At 43.6% G+C, this 22523-nt stretch overlaps 1 protein-coding gene and 1 long non-coding RNA gene across 2 annotated transcripts in view; one reads left to right on the top strand and one right to left on the bottom strand.

Annotated features, from left to right (window-relative positions):
* The first annotated feature begins 1097 nt into the window (after nt 1-1097).
* gab3 (GRB2 associated binding protein 3) lies at nt 1098-21245 on the top strand. The gene is made up of 10 exons (XM_088320752.1): nt 1098-1292; nt 6092-6392; nt 8439-8595; nt 10255-10676; nt 12970-13019; nt 14463-14694; nt 16172-16256; nt 18249-18339; nt 20686-20805; nt 20878-21245. The coding sequence occupies exons 1-10, from the start codon at nt 1221-1223 to the stop codon at nt 20992-20994; spliced, it is 1647 nt and encodes a 548-aa protein (XP_088176878.1). The 5' UTR covers nt 1098-1220; the 3' UTR covers nt 20995-21245.
* The window catches only part of LOC148349004 (uncharacterized), a 42567-nt gene continuing 38919 nt past the window's right edge, over nt 18876-22523 (bottom strand). Inside the window, exons 3-4 of the long non-coding RNA XR_015847226.1 lie at nt 20862-20943; nt 18876-20794 (exon numbers count right to left, since the gene is read on the bottom strand). This is a non-coding gene — a long non-coding RNA (uncharacterized LOC148349004). The remainder of the gene's footprint in view (nt 20795-20861; nt 20944-22523) is intronic.

Raw genomic sequence — 22523 nt, 5'->3', positions numbered from 1 at the left:
AATGAGACTTTTTTTTTTAGAGGAATCAAAAAAAAAGTAGAAAAAAAACACGGAAAAAAGAAGAAAAATTGTAAAAACAAACGACGTTTGCAATCGTACATGAGTCAATTCATTCAAAAGAGAAAAATCATTTTGCATTGTTGGAAACTCAGCAAAATGTAACTTGATGTCAAGTTTTGGACATGTTTGATAATGACTTAGTTGCCACACTTGGGCTGCGTCCCATTCTTCTCACTTTCACTCGCTATTTGCCCTAGTCACTCGGTTTTGCGCATTCACGTGAAAATGGGATGTGTCCCAATACTCTCAAGACCGAGGGAGAAGTGCCCTCAACCCATGACATAACCACTTCAGATCGAGGGAGGTCGGTACCTCACTTGGAGCGAAGTGACTACCCAGAAGGCTTTGCGAATTCTCAATATCAACAAACATGGCTGGAAAGGAACCGCACGAATGTAAGTAGTTTTCCACAACTACGCATGCATTTGCAACGAAATATATTGAGATATCTCGGTTAGACATAAATGCGATAGAAAATCGCATTTTCGCGTTAAAACATAAACATTGCACGAATCTACCGAGGGAGCCGCAAAAAGAAAAACATCTTCACACTCCAAACCGTAGTGTAGGATAACTGCAGAAAATCACGGTTCAGCCTTGCAAGTCCCGTCCAATTTCTTAGGGGACGATCTTCACTTTGCACTTCACTCACTGAGGGGACTTCCCTATGAAGGGACCTCACTGGAGGGTTCTCAGGGCCAAGTGAGAGGAATGGGATTGGGCCTAGGGATTGCCGTTGCTCACTGTTGTTTCAAGCGTTGCTCACCGACTTTGTGAACGCTCAGACCCGTAAGGAAAATGACAGGGAACATTGCCCGGCGATCACTGGACCCCGGGTGCAACCCTTTCCCTTTTCTTCCACTAAAACTTGAGAGAAACGCAACGCAAGTGGGTCCTGTCTCTGTTCTGGTCTTGACAAGTCTCCTATCTGTACAACTCTAACCACCTCCCACTTTATCACCAATGTCAGTTTTAGCTTAAAACCCTCCATCCCCTCTTGCTAACATAAACAGACAATTTTCTCACTCCCTTCTCTGTCAGTCGAATATTTTTTCGACTTCCCCCTTTTGGAGTAGCCGGACTGAATACTCGAAGACAGGATATGCTTTTCTCTCAGTTTCACGGCAACAGCAGCAAGGACGAGACGCTCTGCAGTCAAGATGAGTTTTGGGGATGTGGTCTGCACTGGCTGGCTTATTAAATCTCCGCCGGAGAAAAAACTCAAGAGATTTGTGAGTAGAACAGTCACCGGACATTCGCAGCAGCATGACGGTAGAAATACTACGTCGTGTGTGTGTATCGGAGTCGGATTGTTGTTTTCTTACGAATTCAGATATATTATATTGAACAACTGCAAGTATAATGAAGGCAATGGATGAAATTGAGTCGTGCGAAGAAAAAATATATTTAACCGGCACAAGGCCTTGATCGTGCAGTTGTTGTTGGGGTCATGTGATCGCGGCAAGGGAGATCAAAGAGATCGAAGCCAGGAGAGAAAGCTTACCACGTGTCGTGAGTCATCATTTAATTCCTATTTAGTTTCTTTTGTCTTTTATTAGCATATTTGGTATTGGAGTCATCCAAAAGTCATTGAAAGTAAGCCAGTTAAAGTAAGCCTACCCAACCCTGTCTATCTATCTATCTATCTATCTATCTATCTATCTATCTATCTATCCAGACATTTATCCATCTATCTAGACATCTATCGATCTATCTAGACATCTATCTATCTATTTATCTATCTAGACATCTATCTATCTATTTATCTATCTAGACATTTATCCATCTATCTAGACATTTATCCATCTATCTAGACATCTATCTATCTATCTATCTATCTATCTATCTATCTATCTATCTATCTCAACATCTAGACATCTATATCTATCTATATATCTATCTATCTAGACATTTAACCATCTATCTAGACATCTATCTATCTATCTAGACATTTATCCATCTATCTAGACATCTATCTATCTATCTATACATCTAGACATCTATATTTATCTATCTATCTATGTATGTAGACATCTATATCTATCTATCTATCTATCTATCTATCTATCTATCTATCTATCTATCTATCTATCTATATAGACATCTAGACATCTATATCTATCTATCTATCTATCTATCTAGACATCTATATCTATCTATCTATCTATCTATCTATCTATCTATCTATCTAGACATCTATATCTATCTATCTATCTATCTATCTATCTCTATATTTATCTATACATCTATATCTATCTATCTAGACATCTATCTAGACATCTATCTATCTCTATCCATCTATCTATCTATCTATCTACAGGGTTGGGTGGGGTTACTTTAACTTGATTACTTTCAATTACTTTTGGATTACTCCAATAGCAAATATGCTAATAAAAGACAAAAGACAAATATAAATAAAATTACAAAATTTTGTGCAGGCTTGGGGAGAACGGAATACATCGAACGGCAATATAGATGTCGGCAAGCTGTTTGGATTTATTTTCATTTTCTTTCTGTGGCATTTGATGTTCGTTTTGCCGGAGATCAAAGCCAGGAGAGAAAGCTTACCATGTGTTGTGAGTCATCGTTTTATTCATATTTGGTTTATTTTGTCTTTTATTAGCATATTTGGTATTGGAGTAATCCAAAAGTCATTGAAAGTAATCCAGTTAAAGTAACCCTACCCAACCCTGATCGCGGCATACAGTTTTGTTGGGGTCATGTGATCGCGGGGTTCACCCACTCAGCGCATGCTTTAGCCGCGAGAATTGTGAAACATGGGAAGTGGTGTCGGCCCGGCCAGACACAAGTCATGAGCAGCAAGTAGAAATAGTCGCTACTTAATTCCTCTGTGTAAAATAAAAAGGAGGACAGACGGAATATGTCAAAACAAGGTCGGTGTTTAAAAGAAACGGATTGAGGGATACCAGAAAAGTTCTGACGGTGCCGGATGTTGGAAAAGAAAGGGCTGGGCCTACGATCCGGTGTTCGCTGGACGCAGAAAGCAAGTCGCACTGGTACTCGGATTGGCGTGCGATGGTGGTGTCAGGGACGGAAAAAGCAGGTAGACAGGAGAGCAAAAACGTGGTCACGCCGAAAGCGAGTCATAAGCCAGAAAAGGATAGAAGACGTAGTCGGGGACAAAAAGAGGTCAGGAGAGCAGACGTGGTCAGGATCAAAAACAGGTCAAACCCGGGGACAGACGGGAGCAAAACAAGGACATCAAGGACGGGAAAACAGGTCGATAGCCAGGACAGGAGAGCAAAAACGTGGTCACGCCGAAAGCGAGTCATAAGCCAGAAAAGGATAGAAGACGTAGTCGGGGACAAAAAGAGGTCAGGAGAGCAGACGTGGTCAGGATCAAAAACGGGTCAAACCTGGGGACAGACGGGAGCAAAACAAGGACGTCAAGGACAGGAAAACAGGTCGATAGCCAGGACAGGAGAGCAAAAACGTGGTCGGGGTCAGAAACGGGTCGTAAGCCGGGACGGTAGAACAGATGTGGTCAGGATCAAAGTGGAAGGGAGTCAATCAGCATCAGTAATCATGACAGTATATGTTTTCATGATAATTTGATATTTTGAAATGAGATACTTGACTTTTCGCCTTAGTCAGCACTATCAAAACAATAAAAGACTTTGCATCATTTCAGTTTAGTTGTCATGGATCCAGAGTGTATGACATGTTTTTATGTATTGGAAAAAATAAAAGAATTTCATCTCAACACTCAAATTTTCTGAGACAGTCCTCTATGCCCAAATTTGTTTTTTTTTTTAAATCTCCAAATTGTTGGTGGATCAGAGGAATTCGTATGAATTTCCCATAAATTGGGTGGCGTTGATTGTGGTTTGCCTTATCACTTCCTGGAACCAACTGACGTTCAGAAACAGAAGGCAGACAAAAAAGGATGGGGGGGGTGTTAAGTGAACCTACAAAACCCAAAAATACTTCATGCATTTCATTTTTACCCGTAGATTCTCCTGGAAATTTCAAAACACATTTCCTAAAATGTAACAAGTGTTTTCGAAATGCAACAAGGAAACGTTTGCAAATAGGTGACAGTGTTTTTCGAACAGTGTGCCATGAGCAGGGTTGGGTAGGGTTACTTTAACTGGATTACTTTCAATGACTTTTGGATTACTCCAATACCAAATATGCTAATAAAAGACAAAAGAAAGTAAATGTGAATCAAATGATGACTCACAACACGTGGTAAGCTTTCTCTCCTGGCTTTGATCTCTTTGAGTTTTCTCACAATTTTATTGAAAGAAAGAGAAAGGGCAGCGCCCACGATCCGATTTTCGCTGGACGCGGGAAGCAAGTCGCTCTCATACTCGAATTGTTATCTGAACCCGGAATGGGATCTTCCGTGGGATGGTAAAATAGGTCGATAGCCGGGACAGGAGAGCAGCAATGTGGTCGGGGTCAGAAACGGGTTGCAAGCTGGGACGGGAGAGGAGACGTGGTCGGGATCAAAAACGGGTCGTAAGTTGGGACGGGAGAGCAGACGGGGTCAGGATCAAAATGGGTCGTAGCCAGAGACAGACGGGAGCAAAAACGGGACAGGTGGGAGTCAGGGGTTGACAAAGGCTTGCCTAGTATTCACTGGGGTTCGCAGACAGATTGACACCAGGGGACTGTCAGTACTGAGTTCAAATAGTGACAGGGAGCCAATCAGAATGCCAAATGAGCGGGCAAAGGTGAGTCACATCAGTAATCATGACAAATTTATGCAACAATGTGTGAAATAATTGAAGCTTAAAAAAAAAAAACATGAGTCTGCTGCCAAGAATTAGCATTTAAAGGTGCTGTCTGGAATTTTGAAATAGGTTACTCCCTGACGCTGACTGGCCTAAGACATCATTGCAGCTTCTGAAGTGCATGCATTTCTTAGACATCCTCGAATTGACTCTTCCTTTTTCAACTTTTTAGGGTTTTGGGTTAGGGTTAGAGCTTTTCTTACTTTCACCATTTTCATGCCAACCTGATAGAAAAACGCAATGATATCACTCCACCCCTTTCCCTGCTTCTTAATGTTTCGCAGTTCCTGAACAGCCCTGATCAAAGCAAGATAAAAGCAGAAAGGCGGGCTGGAAGAAAACATAGAGGCTCTTTGAACTCACTTGAGCATTATTAACACATAGAGAAAATATTCTAGTTTAATCTTTTTAAGGACACTGAGGACTCACCTGTAAATATATTCAACGGACAGTGTGCCTTGACACTTTTAAGGAAAAGCTAAAAGTGCCACGGCTTGAAAAAGGCAAAGAAACACTCGAGTAGATAATGGTTATCAAATTTCTAAAACTACCCCTTTCTCTTTTGTGGTGTTAAAAATTTTCCGCTAAATCCATTCAACTTCCTCTTTCATGTGGGGAATTAAACTTCCGCTTCTGAGTGTATCCAAAGCAAATTTTATTTTAAGTTGTCAATCTGTGATCTAGTTCCCATGACAGGGCATGCCGAAAAAGAGCTGATTCTATTGCATTACTTTGTCATGAACCGGAACAGGATCAGGACCCAAACGCGTGACGTTACTCACACAAGCCTTTTATTTTAAGAGAAAATGGAAGTCATGCACGTTAGGCATCGGTCTGGCGTGAAATAATAAGAAGCCAGAGACTGACGAGATCAATACTAATAGCCTGAGTTGATATCGGACAGATGGGGTCGATACCAGACAGGACGGAACAGACAGGATAGATAAAGAAACAGGATATCGAAACTAAACGGGACCAACTAGACGCGAACGAAAAGAGAATAATAAACAGGACAAAAAAAAACGGGAACAATACTGGACGGGAAATACCAATAGGAAAACAGGACCGAGTCAGAATCCACGTCCTGCGGGGCAGAGGTTCGTTGACGGGCTGACAAAGGAAGCGTGAGAGCGCTGAGCTTAAAATAGACAGAAAGCCAATCTGTCAACAAGCTGCAGCTGGCGCCACATGGGCGGGCCAATTGGGTGCCATGGCAACCGTGACATACTTTCCAGGTTTGCTTCATAGGCCGATTCCCGTGTCTCCGATAGGCTTGGAGAAAACGTTGGTTCGTACTCCGAAGAGGTCGCATGAGCGGGAACCCCGACGTACTCGAGTACTACAGAAGTAAGAATTCCAAAAAGCCCATCCGCGCCATTGACCTGAGAGAGTGCCAGGTGGAAATGCTGAGTGGTCAGTTGGGGATCAAGCGGGACTTCCTGGAGAAGAACCTTTTCGTGGTGAAGACCTCAGCTCGGATGTTCTACCTGGTGGCCAAAAGCGAGGAGGAGATGAACGGCTGGATTCGCAGCATCGCTCGCATTTGCCAGTTTGACAAGCGCGAAGAAACGGGTAAGACAAACCACAACATGACTACTGTGTATTCTAGAATACAGGAACCAGAACAGGATCAGGACCCAACCGCGTGACATTTTCACACAAGCCGATACCGGACAGGACGGGACAGACAGGATTGATATAAAAAACAAGACATAGAAATTAAACAGGAAAAACTAGACGGGAACGAAACTGGAAACCGATATTAAACAACGGGACAGACGGGATTGATATCAAAACAGGATATCGAAATTAAACAGAACAAGATAGACGGGAACGAAACTGGAAACCGATATTAAACAACGGGACAGACAGGAATGATATCAAAACAAGATATCGAAATTAAACAGGACAAGATAGACGGGAACGAAACTGGAAACCGATATTAAACAACGGGACGGACAGGAATGATATCAAAATAGGATATTGAAATTAAACAGGACAAACTAGACGGAAACGAAACTGGAAACTGATATCAAACAACGGCACAGACAGGAATGATATCAAAATAGGATATTGAAATTAAACAGGACAAACTAGACGGAAACGAAACTGGAAACTGATATTAAACAACGGCACAGACAGGATTGATATCAAAACAGGATATCGAAATTAAACAGGACAAACTAGACGAGAACAAAAATGGAAACCGATATCAAAAAGGACAAAATAACATGAACAATACCGGACAGGAAATACCAACAAGAAACAGGACCAAGTCAAAACCCTCGTCTTGTGGGGCGAGGTTCCTTGACGGACTGACCAAGGAGGAGTGAGAGCAATGAGCTTAAACAGACGGAAGGCCAACCTGTCAACGAGCTGCAGCTGGCGCCACACGGGCGGGGCCAATTGGGCGCCATGGCAACCATGACAACAGCATGTTCATGACTTCTATCTTAAGACATATATGATTGTGATTGTTTGTTTCTTCGAGTGTTCTCTGGTTGATAAATGGCAATACAGCTTAAGTGGGTGGTTTATTTTGTGAGTGATGCTTAACTCTGGCGACATCCAGTGGACATATTTTTAACTGCTGGTCATTGTCCGATGCGATGTGGGTTAGTATTCTATTGTGCTTCTCTTAGCTTTGTCCCATGAGCTGGATTATGGCTCTCGGTGTCCCGCGGGCCTTATAAGGAACGGATATTCATTTGTTTTTAGCAATTCAGTTGGCGGCCATTTTGACATTTGCTGCATCACATTTCCTCAGGCCTCAGGTAAAGACCAATCACGGCTCAGTTTCAGAAAGCAGGTGAACTGTGATTGGTCGTTACTACTGAGCCCTGACCAACATTGTAAAAGGACAGTGAGTCACAAAATGGCTGCCCTCTTTTTTGCCTTTTGCTGTCACTCTTGCCAGCAGGGTTGGGTAGGGTTACTTTAACTTGATTACTTTCAATTACATTTGGATTACTCCAATACCAAATATGCTAATAAAAGACAAAAGAAACTAAATATGAATAAGATGACTCCATTTTGTGCAGGCTTGGGGAGTAACAGAATACATGGAACGGCAAAAATGATGTTGGCAAGTTGTTCATCTTGTTTCTGTCGCATTTTATGTTAGTTTTGCCGGAGATCAAAGAGATCAAAGCCAGGAGAGAAAGCTTACCACGTGTTGTGAGTCATCATTTTATTCCTATTTAGTTTCTTTTGTCTTTTAATTAGCATATTTGGTATTGGAGTAATCCTAAAGTCATTGAAAGTAATCCAGTTAAAGTAACCCTACCCAACCCTGGCCACCAGTAATGTTGATCGCAGTATAAAATAAATTTGTCCCCAAAAAATAAATCAAATAAAAATCACCATTTCACAAGATGATGACCACTTGGCCTTTGACTTTCTGTGGAAATCTTAGTTCACCCCATTTACAAAATGGCGGCTGTAAATAATAATAATAATTTAAAAAAATTACAAAAATGAAAGTTGACTGTGAGGGCCACTGCTTTTAGGAGTGCGTCTGTCTAATTTGCCAAGAGACTGTGGCTGTTTTGAAATAATACAACATCAGGAGGCACTCTACCCAACCCTGCTTGCCAGTTTGTTTTTTTCTATCAACAGGGAGTTCAGAAGAAGGCTTCCCTCACACTCCAACCTCACTACAGCCGTCAAGTGACATCTCTGACCGGGTGGCGCTGTCGAGTCATCGGGACTCCGGCCGTACGCCAAATTATCTCATCCTTTCACAGTGCCAGACGGGGAACGGAGACGCTTTTAGGCATGTCCTTTTAGGCGTGAGAAAAACAAGTTTATATCAATGGTGGTATGAAGAAGTATCCGAACCTTTTGGAAATCCTCACATTTCTGCGCAACATCCCTATCAAATGTGTTCTGATCTTTGTCAAAATCACCTGCCTAAAATACAAGCATTGCTATTGAAGGATTTTACACATTTTACTATAAGGGATTTTATACGATTGAATACAAGTTACATTTGTTGAATGCAATGAAGATTTTCACAGAGAAGGCTTAAGTTCAATGACAGGTCACGCTGATCCGAATGCGGAATGACGCAGGAAGGCAGGCATTGTTTGGAGAAGTTGTTTTGACAAGCGCTCTGCTGTTATGAGTTTTTCAGACATGGGGTCGCTGAGGTTTTTCAGTTTTTCCTTGCCCTCATGTAGGTTTTAGATCAGGGGATGGCGTCATAATAGTCTGTAATAATAGTCTGTGGTTTGCAATAATCATTGAGGTGTGCAGCCTTTTAAGACTGTCCCTTCTCTAGGTTTCTTTATTTTTTTCATGCTAAGGTTTTGAGTTTTTCCTCGCCCTCATGTAGGTTTTAGATCAGGGGATGCTGTCATAATAGTCTGTAATCTGTACATTCTTTGAGACTTCTTGTGATTAAGGGCTAAATAAATAAACATGACTTGCGGTTTTTGAGTTTTTCCTTGCCCTCATGTAGGTTTTAGATCAGGGGATGGTGTCATAATAGTCAGTAGTTTGCAATAGTCTGTTGTCTTTACAGCCCTTTGAGACTGTCCCATCTCAATGTTTCTTTATTTTCTTCATGCTAAGGTTTTGAGTTTTTCCTCGCCATCATGTATGTATTAGATCAGGGGATGGTGTTATAATAGTCTTTGGTTTGCAATAGTCTGGTCGGTGCAGCCCTTTTAGACTCCTTGTGATTAAGGGCCAAACAAATAAACATGACTTGACTTGAGGTTTTTGAGTTTTTCCTTGCCCTCATGTAGGTTTTAGATCAGGAGATGGTGTCATAATAGTCTGTGGTTTGCAATAATCCTTGGTCTGTGCAGCCCCTTGAGACTGTCCATTCTCAAGGTTTCTTCATGGTAAGGTTTTGAGTTTTTCCTTGCCCTCATATAGGTTGTAGATCAGGGGATGGTGTCATAATAGTCTGTAGTTTGCAATAGTCTGTGCAGACGTTTGAGACTGCCCCTTTTCAAGGTTTCTTCATTTTCCTCATGTTAAGGTATTTGAGTTTTTCCTTGTCCTCATGTAGGTTTTAGATCAGGGGATGGTGTCATAATAGTCTGTAGTTTGCAATAGTCTGTGGTCTGTGCAGCCTTTTGAGACTGTCCCTTCTCAAGGTTTCTTTACTTTCTTCATGCTAGGTTTTGAGTTTTTCCTCACCCTCATGTAGGTTTTAGATCAGGGGATGCTGTCATAATAGCCTGTGGTTTGCAATAATCCTTGGTCTGTGCAGCCCTTTGAGATTGTCCCTTCTCAAGGTTTCTTTATTTTCCTCATGTTAAGGTTTTTGTATTTTTCCTTGCCCTCGTGTAGGTTTTAGATCAGGGGATGGTGTAGTAACAGTCTGTAGTTTGCAATAATCTGTGGTCGGTGCAACCCTCTGACTCATCGTGATTAAAGGCCAAACTAATAAACTTGACTTGACATCCTTTTTTCTTGGCAGCTTTTCAAACTCGGACAAGTCTTTAGAGCCGGAATCAACAGGAGACGTTTTCAGGGAAACAACGCCGTCGCCTCCGTGCGGTGATTCTTCCTCGTTTCCCTGTATTTCTACCTTTGGCCTCAGCCCTTTGCCCTTCGTACACGGAAGTCTGAGGACCCCTCCCCTCAGCGCTCCGTGCTGGAGCCGAGAACCCCGTACCCCCTCGTCCCCGAGCGCCTTCCGGTTCGAGCAAACCGACTCTCGTGCGTCATCGGAGGTCGCCTGCGGCAGGCAAACACCTCCCCCGCTGCCACCTAAGCCCGACCATCTGCCCGACGGAGGCGTCCGCAGGCCCAGGGCCATGAGCGCTCGCCATGTCCCGAAACACCTCGCCATGATTTCCCGCAGGACGTCTTTGTCCAGCTTGGATCGTTTCACGAGCGGTATGCATACCTGTCAACCTGTACGTTTTTGTTTATTATGCATTTTAAGACGTGTACGACGTACGAAATAATCTGTACGGAAAAACGCAAATTTGTCAATGATGGGTACCATCCGGTATACACCGACGATCACCAAACGGCAAATCAATCGAGTCAAACGAGTTCGCCGCGGTAGCCTCTATCTCGGTATCGTTTTTTTGCGTTGCAAACGAAGCGAGCGGTTTGATGTAGTGAAAGGAAGTCCGTCTCTTTTTATAGAAACGTCTTTTTCGGCTCAACTCATTAAAGAGAGCCGGCTCTCAAACGGCTCACTTGCTTTGATGCATTGTATTACGAATGTGTCATGAAACGGAACGGGAAGCAGGAAGTAGGAACTCATTTGCGTAGACGTCCTCACACTTGAATTTGAGAAAGAAAGTTGTCCAAAACACAAGCGGACCAGACCAAAAAAACAAGACGGGTCACACATAGGCAAGACTACAAACTAGGTATTTCCAGAATTAAACAGAACTTGCAGGAATCTCTCAGAATGTTACATCGAAGTGCAACAAAGTCCCCAAAAAATATCGTATGGGTATGGGTATGCTTCGAGCAGTGTCGGGCGCGTTACTCAAAAAAGGAATGAGTTACAGTTACTTGTTACTTCCTTTAAAAAGTAATTGCGTCATCGCCATGATTACTGACACCCACAAGTAGTAGAGCACAGGTGTCAATCAGGCGGCCCGCGGGCCAGGTCCGGCCCGCTAAGGGATTGAATCCGGGCAGCGAGACAACACTCAGAGAAGCGCAAGAGAAAAACAAGCTGCAGGTTGAAATATGTCAACTTGATGTTAAATGAAATGAAATGATCTGCATTTCAATAGCGCTTTTCAAGTCAATGACTTCCCAAAGCGCTTTACAATGTGCTCCACATAGCGGCCTTGCAGCCATGTAAGGCGCTAACCTGCTTATTGGGGGTATTAGGGGTTCAGTGTCTTACCCAAGGACACTTTGACATGTAACATGGACGAGCCGGGATTCGAACTGGGATCCCTTGATCCCAAGTCGAGCGCTCTACCTCCTGAGCTGCTGCCGCCAAAGCCAGGTGCCTCTCACAAAGACACTGTACTTGTATTTATTTCTCTCTCCCTCTCTCTCTCTCTCTCACTTTTCCACCCCTTTTCTCCCACTCTGTCTCTGTCTCTTTCACTCTCGGTGTCTCTCTTTTTCTCTTCCTTTGTTGCTCTTTGTCTCTTTCTCTCTCTGTGTCTTTTAACCTTTTTTGCTCTAACTTCCTTTTTTCCTTTTCTCTCTTTTCTCTTTCTCTCTTCATACCCTTCGCACTTTCTTTTCTATTTTATCTCCTTCTGTCTTTCTATTTCTCTTTGGATTTCTTTCTTCCTCTCCCTTTCTTTTCCCCCTCTCTCATGTCTTTTTATCTTTTGTTTCTCACGCTCTCTCTCTCTTTTTCTTTCTTTGTCCCGCCCTCTCTCCTTTTCCCTCCATCTTTCTCTTATTTCTTTATCTCTCTTTTTCTTTCTCTTTAATCTACTAGTCCGGCCCCCGACAGAATGTTTGTTCTATTGTGTGGCCCCCGAGTTAAAATGACTTTGACACCCCTGTAGTAGAGGGTCAGGTTAAGTTTATTGGTATAGCCCTTCATCACAAGAAGTCTCAAAAAGCTGTACTACTACAACCCCTAGCTAAGAGTACGGCATTACCTGTCATGACCAGAACAGAAACAGGACCCACTCGCGTAACGTTTCTCACAGTTTCATTGGGAAGAAGGGAAAGGATTGCACACACACGATCCGGTGATCGCTGGTCGCGGGGAGCAGGTTGCTCAGACGCGGAAGTGGGAACGGAAAAAACGGGTCAGTTGTTGGGATAGAAGAGCAAAAACGTGATCGGAAACAAGTCGAAAGCCAGGAGAGGAGAGCAGACGTGGTCGGGATCAAAACAGGTAGTAGCCGGAGAGCAAAAACGGGACAGGCGGGAGGCAGTGTCGAAAAAAGGCTTGCCTTGTATAAACAGAGGTTTGCAGACGGACTGACAACAGGGGAATGACAGGAGTGGGTTTTAATAGGGACAGGGAGCCAATCAGAGCCCGCAGCGGTTGGTGTCACATCGGTAATCATGACAGAGATCATGTACGTTACACGTGGGATGCATAACGGTAACGACGGAATCGTGTTCCTTTAAAACGCGTTACTCCCACTCAAAATGTACACAAAAGTCATCTCTGTATTGTGTTGGAGAGGCAAGCAAAGTGGGAAAATCATTTATATTAAGATATGTATCTTTGTTTTTTCAGGAGATATTGACATCAGATCTACAGTAGACATAAGGAAAGCCCTGAATATGGTAAGACTGTCAGGACCAGAACGGAAACAGGACCCAATCGCGTAACAGTTCTCTCAAGTTTATTGAGATAGAGAGGAAGGGCAGCGCCCGAGATCCGGTGCTCACTAGACGCGGGAAGCAAGTCGCTCTCGCAATCGGATTGTGATCCGAATACGGAAGTGGATCTTCCGTAGAGGGCGATGGCTGTGTCTGGGACGGAAAAACGGGTCGATAGCCGGGACAGGAGAGCAAAAACGTGGTCGGGATCGGAAACGAGTCGTAGCCGGAGACAGACAGGAGCAAAAACTGGACAGGTGGGAGTCAGGGTTTGAAAAAGGCTTGCCCAGTATACACTGAGGTTCGCAGACAGACTGACCACAGGGGATTGACAGGACTGAAATAGTGACAGGGAGCCAATCAGAACCCGCGGTGGTTGGTGCCAAATGAGCGGGCACAATTGATTCACATTGGTAATCATGACAAAGATAAATGTGGTCCCTTCTTTGTGGCTGAAATTCCGAATCGGAACCTAGAAATATTTTCCAACAATTCCGCGACGTTTTTATTGCAAATGAAACTCAGAGAATCCTGTAGGAACGTTTTACATGTACCGTGTTACTTGAGTAAGTTTTTGAGAAAAAAACTGCTGAAGATCCAGTTTAAAATGACAATAACTGTCATGAACCGAAACAGGATCAGGACCCAAATGCGTGACGTTTCTCACACAAGCTTTTATTTCACGGGTAATGGGGAGTCATGCACTTTAGGCAGTGGTCTGGCGTGGAAAGACAGGAAGCCAGAGACTGACGAGATGGATTCCAATTGCCCGAGTTGATATCAGACAGATGGGGTCGATACGGGACAGGACGGGACAGACAGGATTGATATTGAAACAGGATATCAAAATTAAGCAGCACGGCGGCGGAGTGGTTAGTGCGTGTGCGACACAGTTCTGCAGTCATGAGATCGAACCTTCCTGTGCGGAGTTTGCATGTTCTCCCCGTGCTTGCATGGGTTTCCTGCACTCCGGTTTCCTCCCACATTCCAAAAACATGCATATCAGGTTAATTGGCCGGTCCAAATTGTCCCTAGGTGTGATGAGCAAGTAAGTTGTCGGTCTCTGTGTGCCCTGCGACTGACTGGCAACCAGTTCAGGGTGTCCCCTGCCCACTGCCTGAAGATAGCTGGAATAGGCTCCAACACCCCCGCCACCCTACTGAGGATAAGCGGTGCAGATAATGGATGGATATCAAAATTAAACAGGACAAACTAGACGGGAACAAAAACTGGAGAGAATAATAAACAGGACACAAATACACGGGAACATAACTGGAAACCGATATTAAACAGGACAGAATAAACCTTTTCAAGGATCTGCAGGAACCCCGATTCAGTAGTTACTACCCCATCATTCTTCCTGTACCCCAGAATCCTGACCATTCCCTTCTCTTTCCTTCCTTCTAGAATTCCCTAACAGGTCACTCCCAGGTTGACCAGCAGCAGGATAAGTCCTACATGTCCATGGTTGCCACGCATGTGAGGAACCAGGAAGGTGACGGTTACACCTCCATGGAATCCACCAGCGTCCCAATCGGTAAAGTGGAGGCCACCATAAAACCGGGCTCCTTGACGGACGTACCCGGGAAACACGCGCCCCCTCCCATACACCGCCATCTTAAACCCTGCTTGAGGAGAGGTAAGTGCGAAAGTCTTTCGGAAACGTGAAGGTTTCCGGCTTCTGCGTTAGGTTGTAAACATTTATTTTACAGTTGGGTTTAGCAACAACAAAAAGAGAATTTACTATTTTATTCTGATTTTAACAGTTGAGTGAATGCGGTTTTACACCTGGACCAGCTCACCACGCTACACGAACACAAGTAGGAGCTGTGAAAAAAAAAACATTTATTTTGCCTTAACTGTCATACTGGTTTGAAATGAATGAAAAAGAAATACAAAATAAAAGAAGTGCATGGGCAATAAGAATACTGTCACGATTGCCCATTGCCCTCACTTGGGCACGCTCGTTTGGTGCCAGCTGCTGCTCGTTGTCGGATTGGCTCTCCTCCTATTTAAACTCAGTGCTCCCATTCCCTCTTGGTCAGTCCGTCAATGAACCTCTGCACTTGCAAGACGCGTATTTTGTGTCTGTCCGGTATCCTGCTTGTGTATCCAGTATCCGGTATCGATCCCGTCTGTCTTGTCCCATCCGGTATCTTACTCCAGTCTCCTGTATCCGGTATTGATCTGGTCTGTCTCGTCCTGTCTGGTATCTTGCTTCAGTCTCCAGTATCGATCCCGCCTGCCTCGTCCTGTCCGGTATCTTGCTCCAGTCTCCGGTATTGATCCCGTCTGGTATCTTACTCCAGTCTCCTGTATCCGGTATTGATCTGGTCTGTCTGGTCCTGTCTGGTATCTTGCTCCAGTCTTCAGTATCGATCCCGCTTGCCTCGTCCTGTCCGGTATCTTGCTCCAGTATCCGGTATCGATCCCGTCTGTCTCGTCCCGTCCGGTACCTTGTTCCAGTCTCCAGTATCCGGTATCGATCCCGTTTGTCTCGTCGCGTCCGGTATCTTGCTCGTGTATCCAGTATCCGATATCGATCCCGTCTGTCCCGTCTTGTCCAGTATCTGGTATCGAGTCCGCCTGACCTGTCCGGTATCTTGCTCGTGTAACCAGTATCCGGTATCGATCCCGTCCTGTCTGGTATCTGCTCGTGTATCCTGTATCTTGTATCGATCCCGTCTGTCCTGTCCGGTTTCGATCTCGTCTGCCCCTGGCTTCCTGTTTTCCCGGGCCTGACTTCTCTGTCCCAAATCTTCTGCCCAGCGTTTGTGTTCCCGCGCATGACTGCCCCGTTCCCGTAAAATAAAGCTAGTATGAAAACGTTACGCGTCTGGGTCCGCCATCTGTTCGGGTACTGACAACTACATCAGATCAAACAACTATCCTTTACTCCCATCTAGCGACCAGAGGGAGGATTTGGTTTGCATTTATTAAAATAAAACTTTTGAGGGAAATGACCAATAAAATCGCTTCTTTTTTTTGCCATACTCGAAAATCCTGAGACGAAATCCTTTGATGGGCTGAATCCGGCCCGCGGGCCATAGTTTTGACATCCCTGTAGCAAATGCAAATTTCAAACCTCAGTTTTGCTTTCCTCTCTGGGTTCACAGCTCGACCTCCACCTCTGGATCTGAGAGGCCTCTCCACCATCACCGAATGTCCTACTCAGCATCCTTTGAGCAGAACAAAGACTTGGTGAGACTGAATAAAAATTTTGAGGAATAATAATCAAAAAGTCAATTTTTTGTATCCTATACGAGACATTGAAACTGTAAAGTTTCTATTGCTACTATGACTTTAATAAAACTAAGAAGAGGGAAAACATTATTAGGGTCGTACACCTTTTTCCCGTCCAAATTCAAGCACTTTTTAAGGACTTTCTGTCATGTCCTGCACGGTTGTCATGGCGCCCAGCTGGCCCCGCCCCTTGACACCGGCTGACCTGCATTTCTTGATTACTCCTATGGGTACTTAAGCCTTTTGGAATTGCCCTATGCCAGATAGTTGTCTACCCTTGTTGAAAACTTGTTGATACCTGTTTATTCTTGTTTTGCTTGTTGGACTTTGTTGCACTCCGATTGTAACATTCTCAGACACCTGTGCCAGCTCTTTGGCGCCAACCGCTGCGGGCTCTGATTGGCTCCCTGTCCCTATTTAAACCAAGTCCTGTCACTCTCCTGTTGTCAGTCCATCAGCGAACCTCTGTTGATACAAGGCAAGCCTTTTTTTGACCCTGACTCCCGCCTGTCCCGTTTTTGCGCCCGTTTGTCCTTCGGCTATGACCTGTTTTGATCCCGACCACGTCTGCTCCCCCGGTCCGGCTTACAACCCATTTTTGATCCCGACTACGCCTCCTCTCCCGTCCAGGCTTACGACTCGTTTCCGACCCCGACCAAGTTCTGTTTAATCCCGTTAAATGCCTAGTCTGTGGTTTTGCCTGCATTTGAGCCTGCTTTGTTTTGTTTTTGGTCCGTTTGTGTCTTGGACCACTTTTCTTTCTCAATTAAAGTGACAGATCGTCTACGCAAATGAGTTCCGACTTCCTGCTTCCGACCCGTTTCAAGACAGTCCCGTTCCTTTTCATGACACTTACGAAGTCAATTTTCCAATTTTTGCCAGTACTAGAGAATCGTGTCTTTTGCATATGATTTTTAGATCTTGGGTAAATCACGAAAATATATATATTTGCTTTTATGACAAATGTCTTTCCATAGAGGTGTTGAGTTAAAATAACAATCATGTTTAGATCACATTTTCAGTTGCAGGAAGTTCTTCCCATTACAATTTACCTCTGGGAAACACTACTTTCATTTTTTCCCACATACCTCAGACAAAATGTCCATCATTGATGTATAATACAGATTTCATAGTGCCCTGTTCAGGAGGTAATGCCATACAAACTAATGCCAGCTGCTGTTAATGTCATAATTACCAATGTGAATCACCTGTGCCCGCTCTTTGGCACCAACCGCTGCGGGCTCTGATTGGCTCCCTGTCCCTATTTAAACCCAGTCCTGTCACTCTCCTGTTGTCAGTCCGTCTGCGAACCTCTGTTGATACAAGGCAAGCCTTTTTTGACCCTGATTCCCGCCTGTCCCGTTTTTGCTCCCGTTTGTCCTTCGGCTATGACCTGTTTTGATCCCGACCACGTCTGCTCCCCCCGTCCCGGCTTACGACTCTCTTTTGATCCCAACGACGTCTACTTCCCCGTCCTGGCTTACGACTCGTTTCCAACCCCGACCACGTTTTTTGCTCTCTCTGTCCTGGCTACCGACCTGTTTTTTCTCTCTCTATCTTGATAAACTTGTGAGAAATGTTACGCAATTGGGTCCACCCTTTGTTCTGGACGTGACAGTTCATCACAAAGGGAGATAAAAATATAATGGCAAAGTCAAGCCACCAGACACCAGCGCCATTTTTAAGCAGACTTGTGGAGAGACATGCCAACAATTTCAAGCATTCACAAGCATGTCACGGAAAATTCAAAACATTAAAAATTCATGCATTGTCAAGGATTTTCAAGCACCAGTACAAACCCTACATAATTGACCATTTTGGACATTCTGTTAATCCATCCATCCATCCATTATCTGCACCGCTTATCCTCAGTAGGGCCGCGGGGCATTCTGTTGATAAATGGTCAAAATCATATTGAATATCCAGTATGTGTTTCTGCTTTCGTTGTAGTTTCAGCTTTTCAGAAAGGTGTCTAGCGCTCGAGGGACTTCTTGAGAACGAGGGCATTTCCACAGATGAAGACTCAAACTTTCCCGCTCAGGTAATAATAGTTTGACATAGTATAAACCAGGGGTGTCAAAGTCATTTGAACTCGGGGACCACACGATAGAACAAACATTCTGTCGGGGGCCGGACTAGTAGGTTAAAGAGAAAGAAAAAGAGAGATAAAGAAATAAGAGAAAGAGGGAGGGAAAAAGAGCGAGGGCGTGAGAAACAAAAGAGATAAAAAGAGAAGTCGTGAGAGAGGGGGAAAGAAAGGGAGGGGAAGAAAGAAATCCAAAGAGAAATAGAAAGACAGAAGGAGAGAAAAGAGAAAAGAAAGCGCGAAGGGTAGGAAGAGAGAAAGAGAAAAAAGGAAAAAAAAAGTTAGAGGAAAAGAAGTTAAAAAGACACAGAGAGTGAAAGAGACAGAGACAGAGAGTGGGAGAAAAGGGGTGGAATAGAAGGAGAGAGAGAGAGAGAGAGAGAGAGAAAGAAATACAAGTACAGTGTCTTTGTTCGAGGCACCTTTCTTTGGCAACATCAAGTTGACATATTTCAACCTGCAGCTTGTTTTTCTCTTGCGCTTCTCTAAGTGTTGTCCGAATTCAATCCCTTAGCGGGCCCGATCTGGCCCGCGGGCCGCCTGTTTGACACCTGTGATATAAACGTACAGTGGGTTGCGAAACTATTTGGCCCCCTTGAAGTCTGTGACCTTTTTTCACATTTCAGACTTTAAACATCAAGATATAAAAATGTGTCAACAATAAGTGGGACAGAATCATGAAGTGGAACACACTTTTTTGGATATTTTCAACTTTTTTAACAAATAAAAAACGAAAAAGTGGGTGTGCAAAATGATTCAGCCCCTTTACTTTCAGTGCAGCAAACTCTGTCCAGAAGTTCATTGAGAATCCCTCCATAATTCAATGTTGATCTAAATGACTAACGATGATGAATGGAATCCACCTGTGTGTCATCAAGTCTCTCTATAAATGCACCTGCACTGTGATAATCTCAGAGGTCTGTTTAAAGTGCAGAGAGCATCATGAAGAACGAGGAACACGCCAGGCAGGTCCGAGTTACTAAAGAAAGAAAGAAAGGCCTAACGATTTCCATCCAAACTCACTGAACTCGAGCTGTTTTGCAAGGACGAATGGGCAAAAATATCAGTTTCTCGAGGTGCAAAACTGAGACATACCCCAAGCAACTTGCAGCTATAATCACAGCAAAAGTTGGCGCTACAAAATATTAACTCAATGGGGCTGAATCATTTTGCATCGATCCCCGGATTGAGTGTGCGTGCATTCCTCCTCTCCCCAATAAATTGGGAGTAACGTTACGCGATTGGGTTCTCATTCCTGTTTCCTGTCCTGGTTTGTGGCAAGATAGATAGATAGATACTTTATTCATCCCCGTAGGAAAATTCAGTTGACAGTGAACCATGATTTTACTTCAGAAAGGCAAGATTTGAGGTCAGGTGGTGGCAGTATCGAGTTGGGTTTGCCGGAAAGGTAAAGATGGGTGTCATCCACAGGAGATGATTCTGTTGACCAGCTAGGTGGCCTTGGGAAGAGCGCCTACCTCGGGACTGGGAGGTCACTGGTTTGAGCCTCGGCCGAGTCATGCCGAAGACAACATTGTTATCCATTGCCGCGTGTTACGTACCAGAAACAGACACAGGACCCAATAGCGCTCGTTTACTCAGTTTTATTAATAAAGAGGGAGAGTAGGACTTGCTTCCACGATCTGATGGTTGACGGACAAGGGTAGCAGGTGGCTGGAGATGCGGAAGTGGCACTTCCCTGTCGAGCGAGGATGGTCGTAGATTTGCAGGAATACTAGTCGTTAGCCGGGACGGGAGAGCAAGGGCGGTATCAAGTTTGGAAACAAGGTCGGCAACAGGTGTCAGGCAGGTAGCGGGGCAAAACAGGTTGGATGTTGGCAGTATCAGGTCCGGAAACAGGTCGACAACGGGTATCAGGCAGAGGAAACAGAGCAGGAACAGAGTCTGAACGTGAGAGCTTGCCGAGCTGGGAGCATCAGTTTGCAACGATCTGACAGTGTTCTCTTGAAAGCCGGGGTTTGAAAAGCGTCTCTTAGCCAATCAGCTCTCAGGGCTGTTGGCGCCAATCAGCTCTCAGGGCTGTTGGCGCCAATTGAGCAGTCACAGGTGCCTAGAATCATGACACGATGCTTGATGCTTGGTATTAGAGGTTGGATTCGCGAGGGTTGGTCACCTTGGAGAGACCAATTTGTGATTTTCAGTCTAATCATTTCAAAAAAGTTAAAAAGGATTGTGATGTTGGTTATTTTAGATGTATTCCAACTGTAAAACTCTTCTCTACATACGCTTCATGTGAAATTTGATGTCTCTTCAGATTTTCAGCTATTTCTCTGACCGCAGGACTCCAGACAACGTTTCTCTCTCAACATCGAAGGAGTTCTCCTACCTCGGGCAAGAAGATCTGACCTTGACTACTTGTCGCTGGATTTCAACTCGGCGTCTCCTTCTCCTGTGCAGAAGGTACGAATGGATGATCCGGCTCGAAAAGAATGGTTCAGGATGATTTATGACCTCACCTGAGCATCTCCGCAGAAGCCCCTTCTTTCTGAAGAACAGCGGGTGGATTATGTGTTGGTGGATAAGAAGAAGACGCAGGCCCTACAAAGCACCAAGATGGAATGGACAGATGTGCGGCAGTCCAAAACATGAGAAGAAAAAGACACAATTATGGTCAATAACAACTGATGTATAACAAAAACATTGAAAGGCTGTGGCATTATGAATTGAATTGTCTTTATGGCGATTGATATCAGAATCTCTACTTTTGGGAATGGGAACTATTAACATATTCACTGCCTTTTTACATAATACAATTTAAATTTTAAAAATATATATTTATACAGTGAAGAAAATAAGTTGAACACTATTTCTCCCACTCAGAAATCATGGAGGGATCTAAAATTTTAATCGTAGGTGCATGTCCACTGTGAGAGAGATAAACTAAAAAGAAAAATCCAGAAATCACAATGCATGATTTTTTAAACAATTTATTTGTGTGATATACAGGGTTGGGTAGGGTTACTTTAACTGGATGACTTTCAATGACTTTTGGATTACTCCAATACCAAATATGCTAGTAAAAGACAAAATAAACTACATTTGAATAAAATGACGAAATTTTGTGCAGGCTTGGAGAGTAACGGAATACATGGAACGGCAAAAATGATGTTGGCAAGCCGTTTGGATTTATTTTCATTTTGTTTCGGTCACATTTTATGTTAGTTTTGCCGGAGATCAAAGAGATCAAAGCCAGGAGAGAAAGCTTACCACGTGTTGTGAGTCATCATTTTATTCATATTTAGTTTATTTTGTCTTTTATTAGCATATTTGGTATTAAGTCATTAAAAGTCATCCAGTTAAAGTAACCCTACCCAACCCTGGTGATATAGCTACAAATAAGTACTTGAACACCTGAGAAAATGAATGTTATTATTTGGTATAGTAGCCTTTGTTTGCTATTACAAAGGTCAAACGTTTCCTGTAGTCTTTCACCAGGTTCGCACACACTGCAGGGTGGATCTTGGCCCACTCCTCCACAAAGATTTTCTCTAGATCAGTCAGGTTTCCGAGCTGTCCCTGAGAAACACAGAGGTTGAACTCCCGCCAATGATTTTCGATAGGGTTGAGGTCTGGAGATTGGCTGGGCAATGCTATTTTTCTTATTAGTATATACATTTTTCTTTTTACTTTATCTCTCTCACAGTAGACATGCACCTACGATGAAAATTTCAGACCGCTCTGTGATTTTCTAAGCGGGAGAAATAGCAAAATAGCTGGGTGTTCAAATACTTATTTTCTTCACTGTATATATATATATATATATATATATATATATATATATATATTATAATCAGATCACGTGATTAATACCTTCCTTGACACACAGAAATTAATGGAATACTGAGGAATTTTACGTGCATATATAAGGTATGCACAGCCCTAATGAAACGGCATGTTTTGAGTTCAATATAACTTATTTCACAAATTTTTTTTGAGACATAATTTTATTATTATAACGTATTTTTTTAACTGTATCAATGACTGCTGCCACAAAAACGATTTTATAGTTCTTTAAGTGCCCCTGAGCAAAAAAAAAAATAGATCAAGGCTCACAGGTCACACATCCCTTAACCGCCATGATCATCAGGGCACCACTTCCTGTAATGTGTCTTGGGCAA

Source organism: Urocampus carinirostris, chromosome 17 (assembly GCF_059441175.1).
Source record: "Urocampus carinirostris isolate Australia breed hairy pipefish chromosome 17, RoL_Ucar_1.0, whole genome shotgun sequence".
NCBI classification, from domain to species: domain Eukaryota; kingdom Metazoa; phylum Chordata; class Actinopteri; order Syngnathiformes; family Syngnathidae; genus Urocampus; species Urocampus carinirostris.
Note: the sequence above shows the minus strand (reverse complement) of the source record. Positions and strands in the feature narration are given on the sequence as shown.

What these genes read in the sequence shown, in the direction of transcription:
- gab3 (XM_088320752.1), top strand. Translation starts at nt 1,221, where the DNA reads ATGAGTTTTGGGGATGTGGTCTGCACTGGCTGGCTTATTAAATCTCCG. An exon ending in TAAGGAAAGCCCTGAATATG is followed by an intron (nt 13,020 to 14,462) that starts GTAAGACTGTCA and finishes CCTTCCTTCTAG; the next exon opens with AATTCCCTAACAGGTCACTC. An exon ending in TTGAGCAGAACAAAGACTTG is followed by an intron (nt 16,257 to 18,248) that starts GTGAGACTGAAT and finishes CTTTCGTTGTAG; the next exon opens with TTTCAGCTTTTCAGAAAGGT.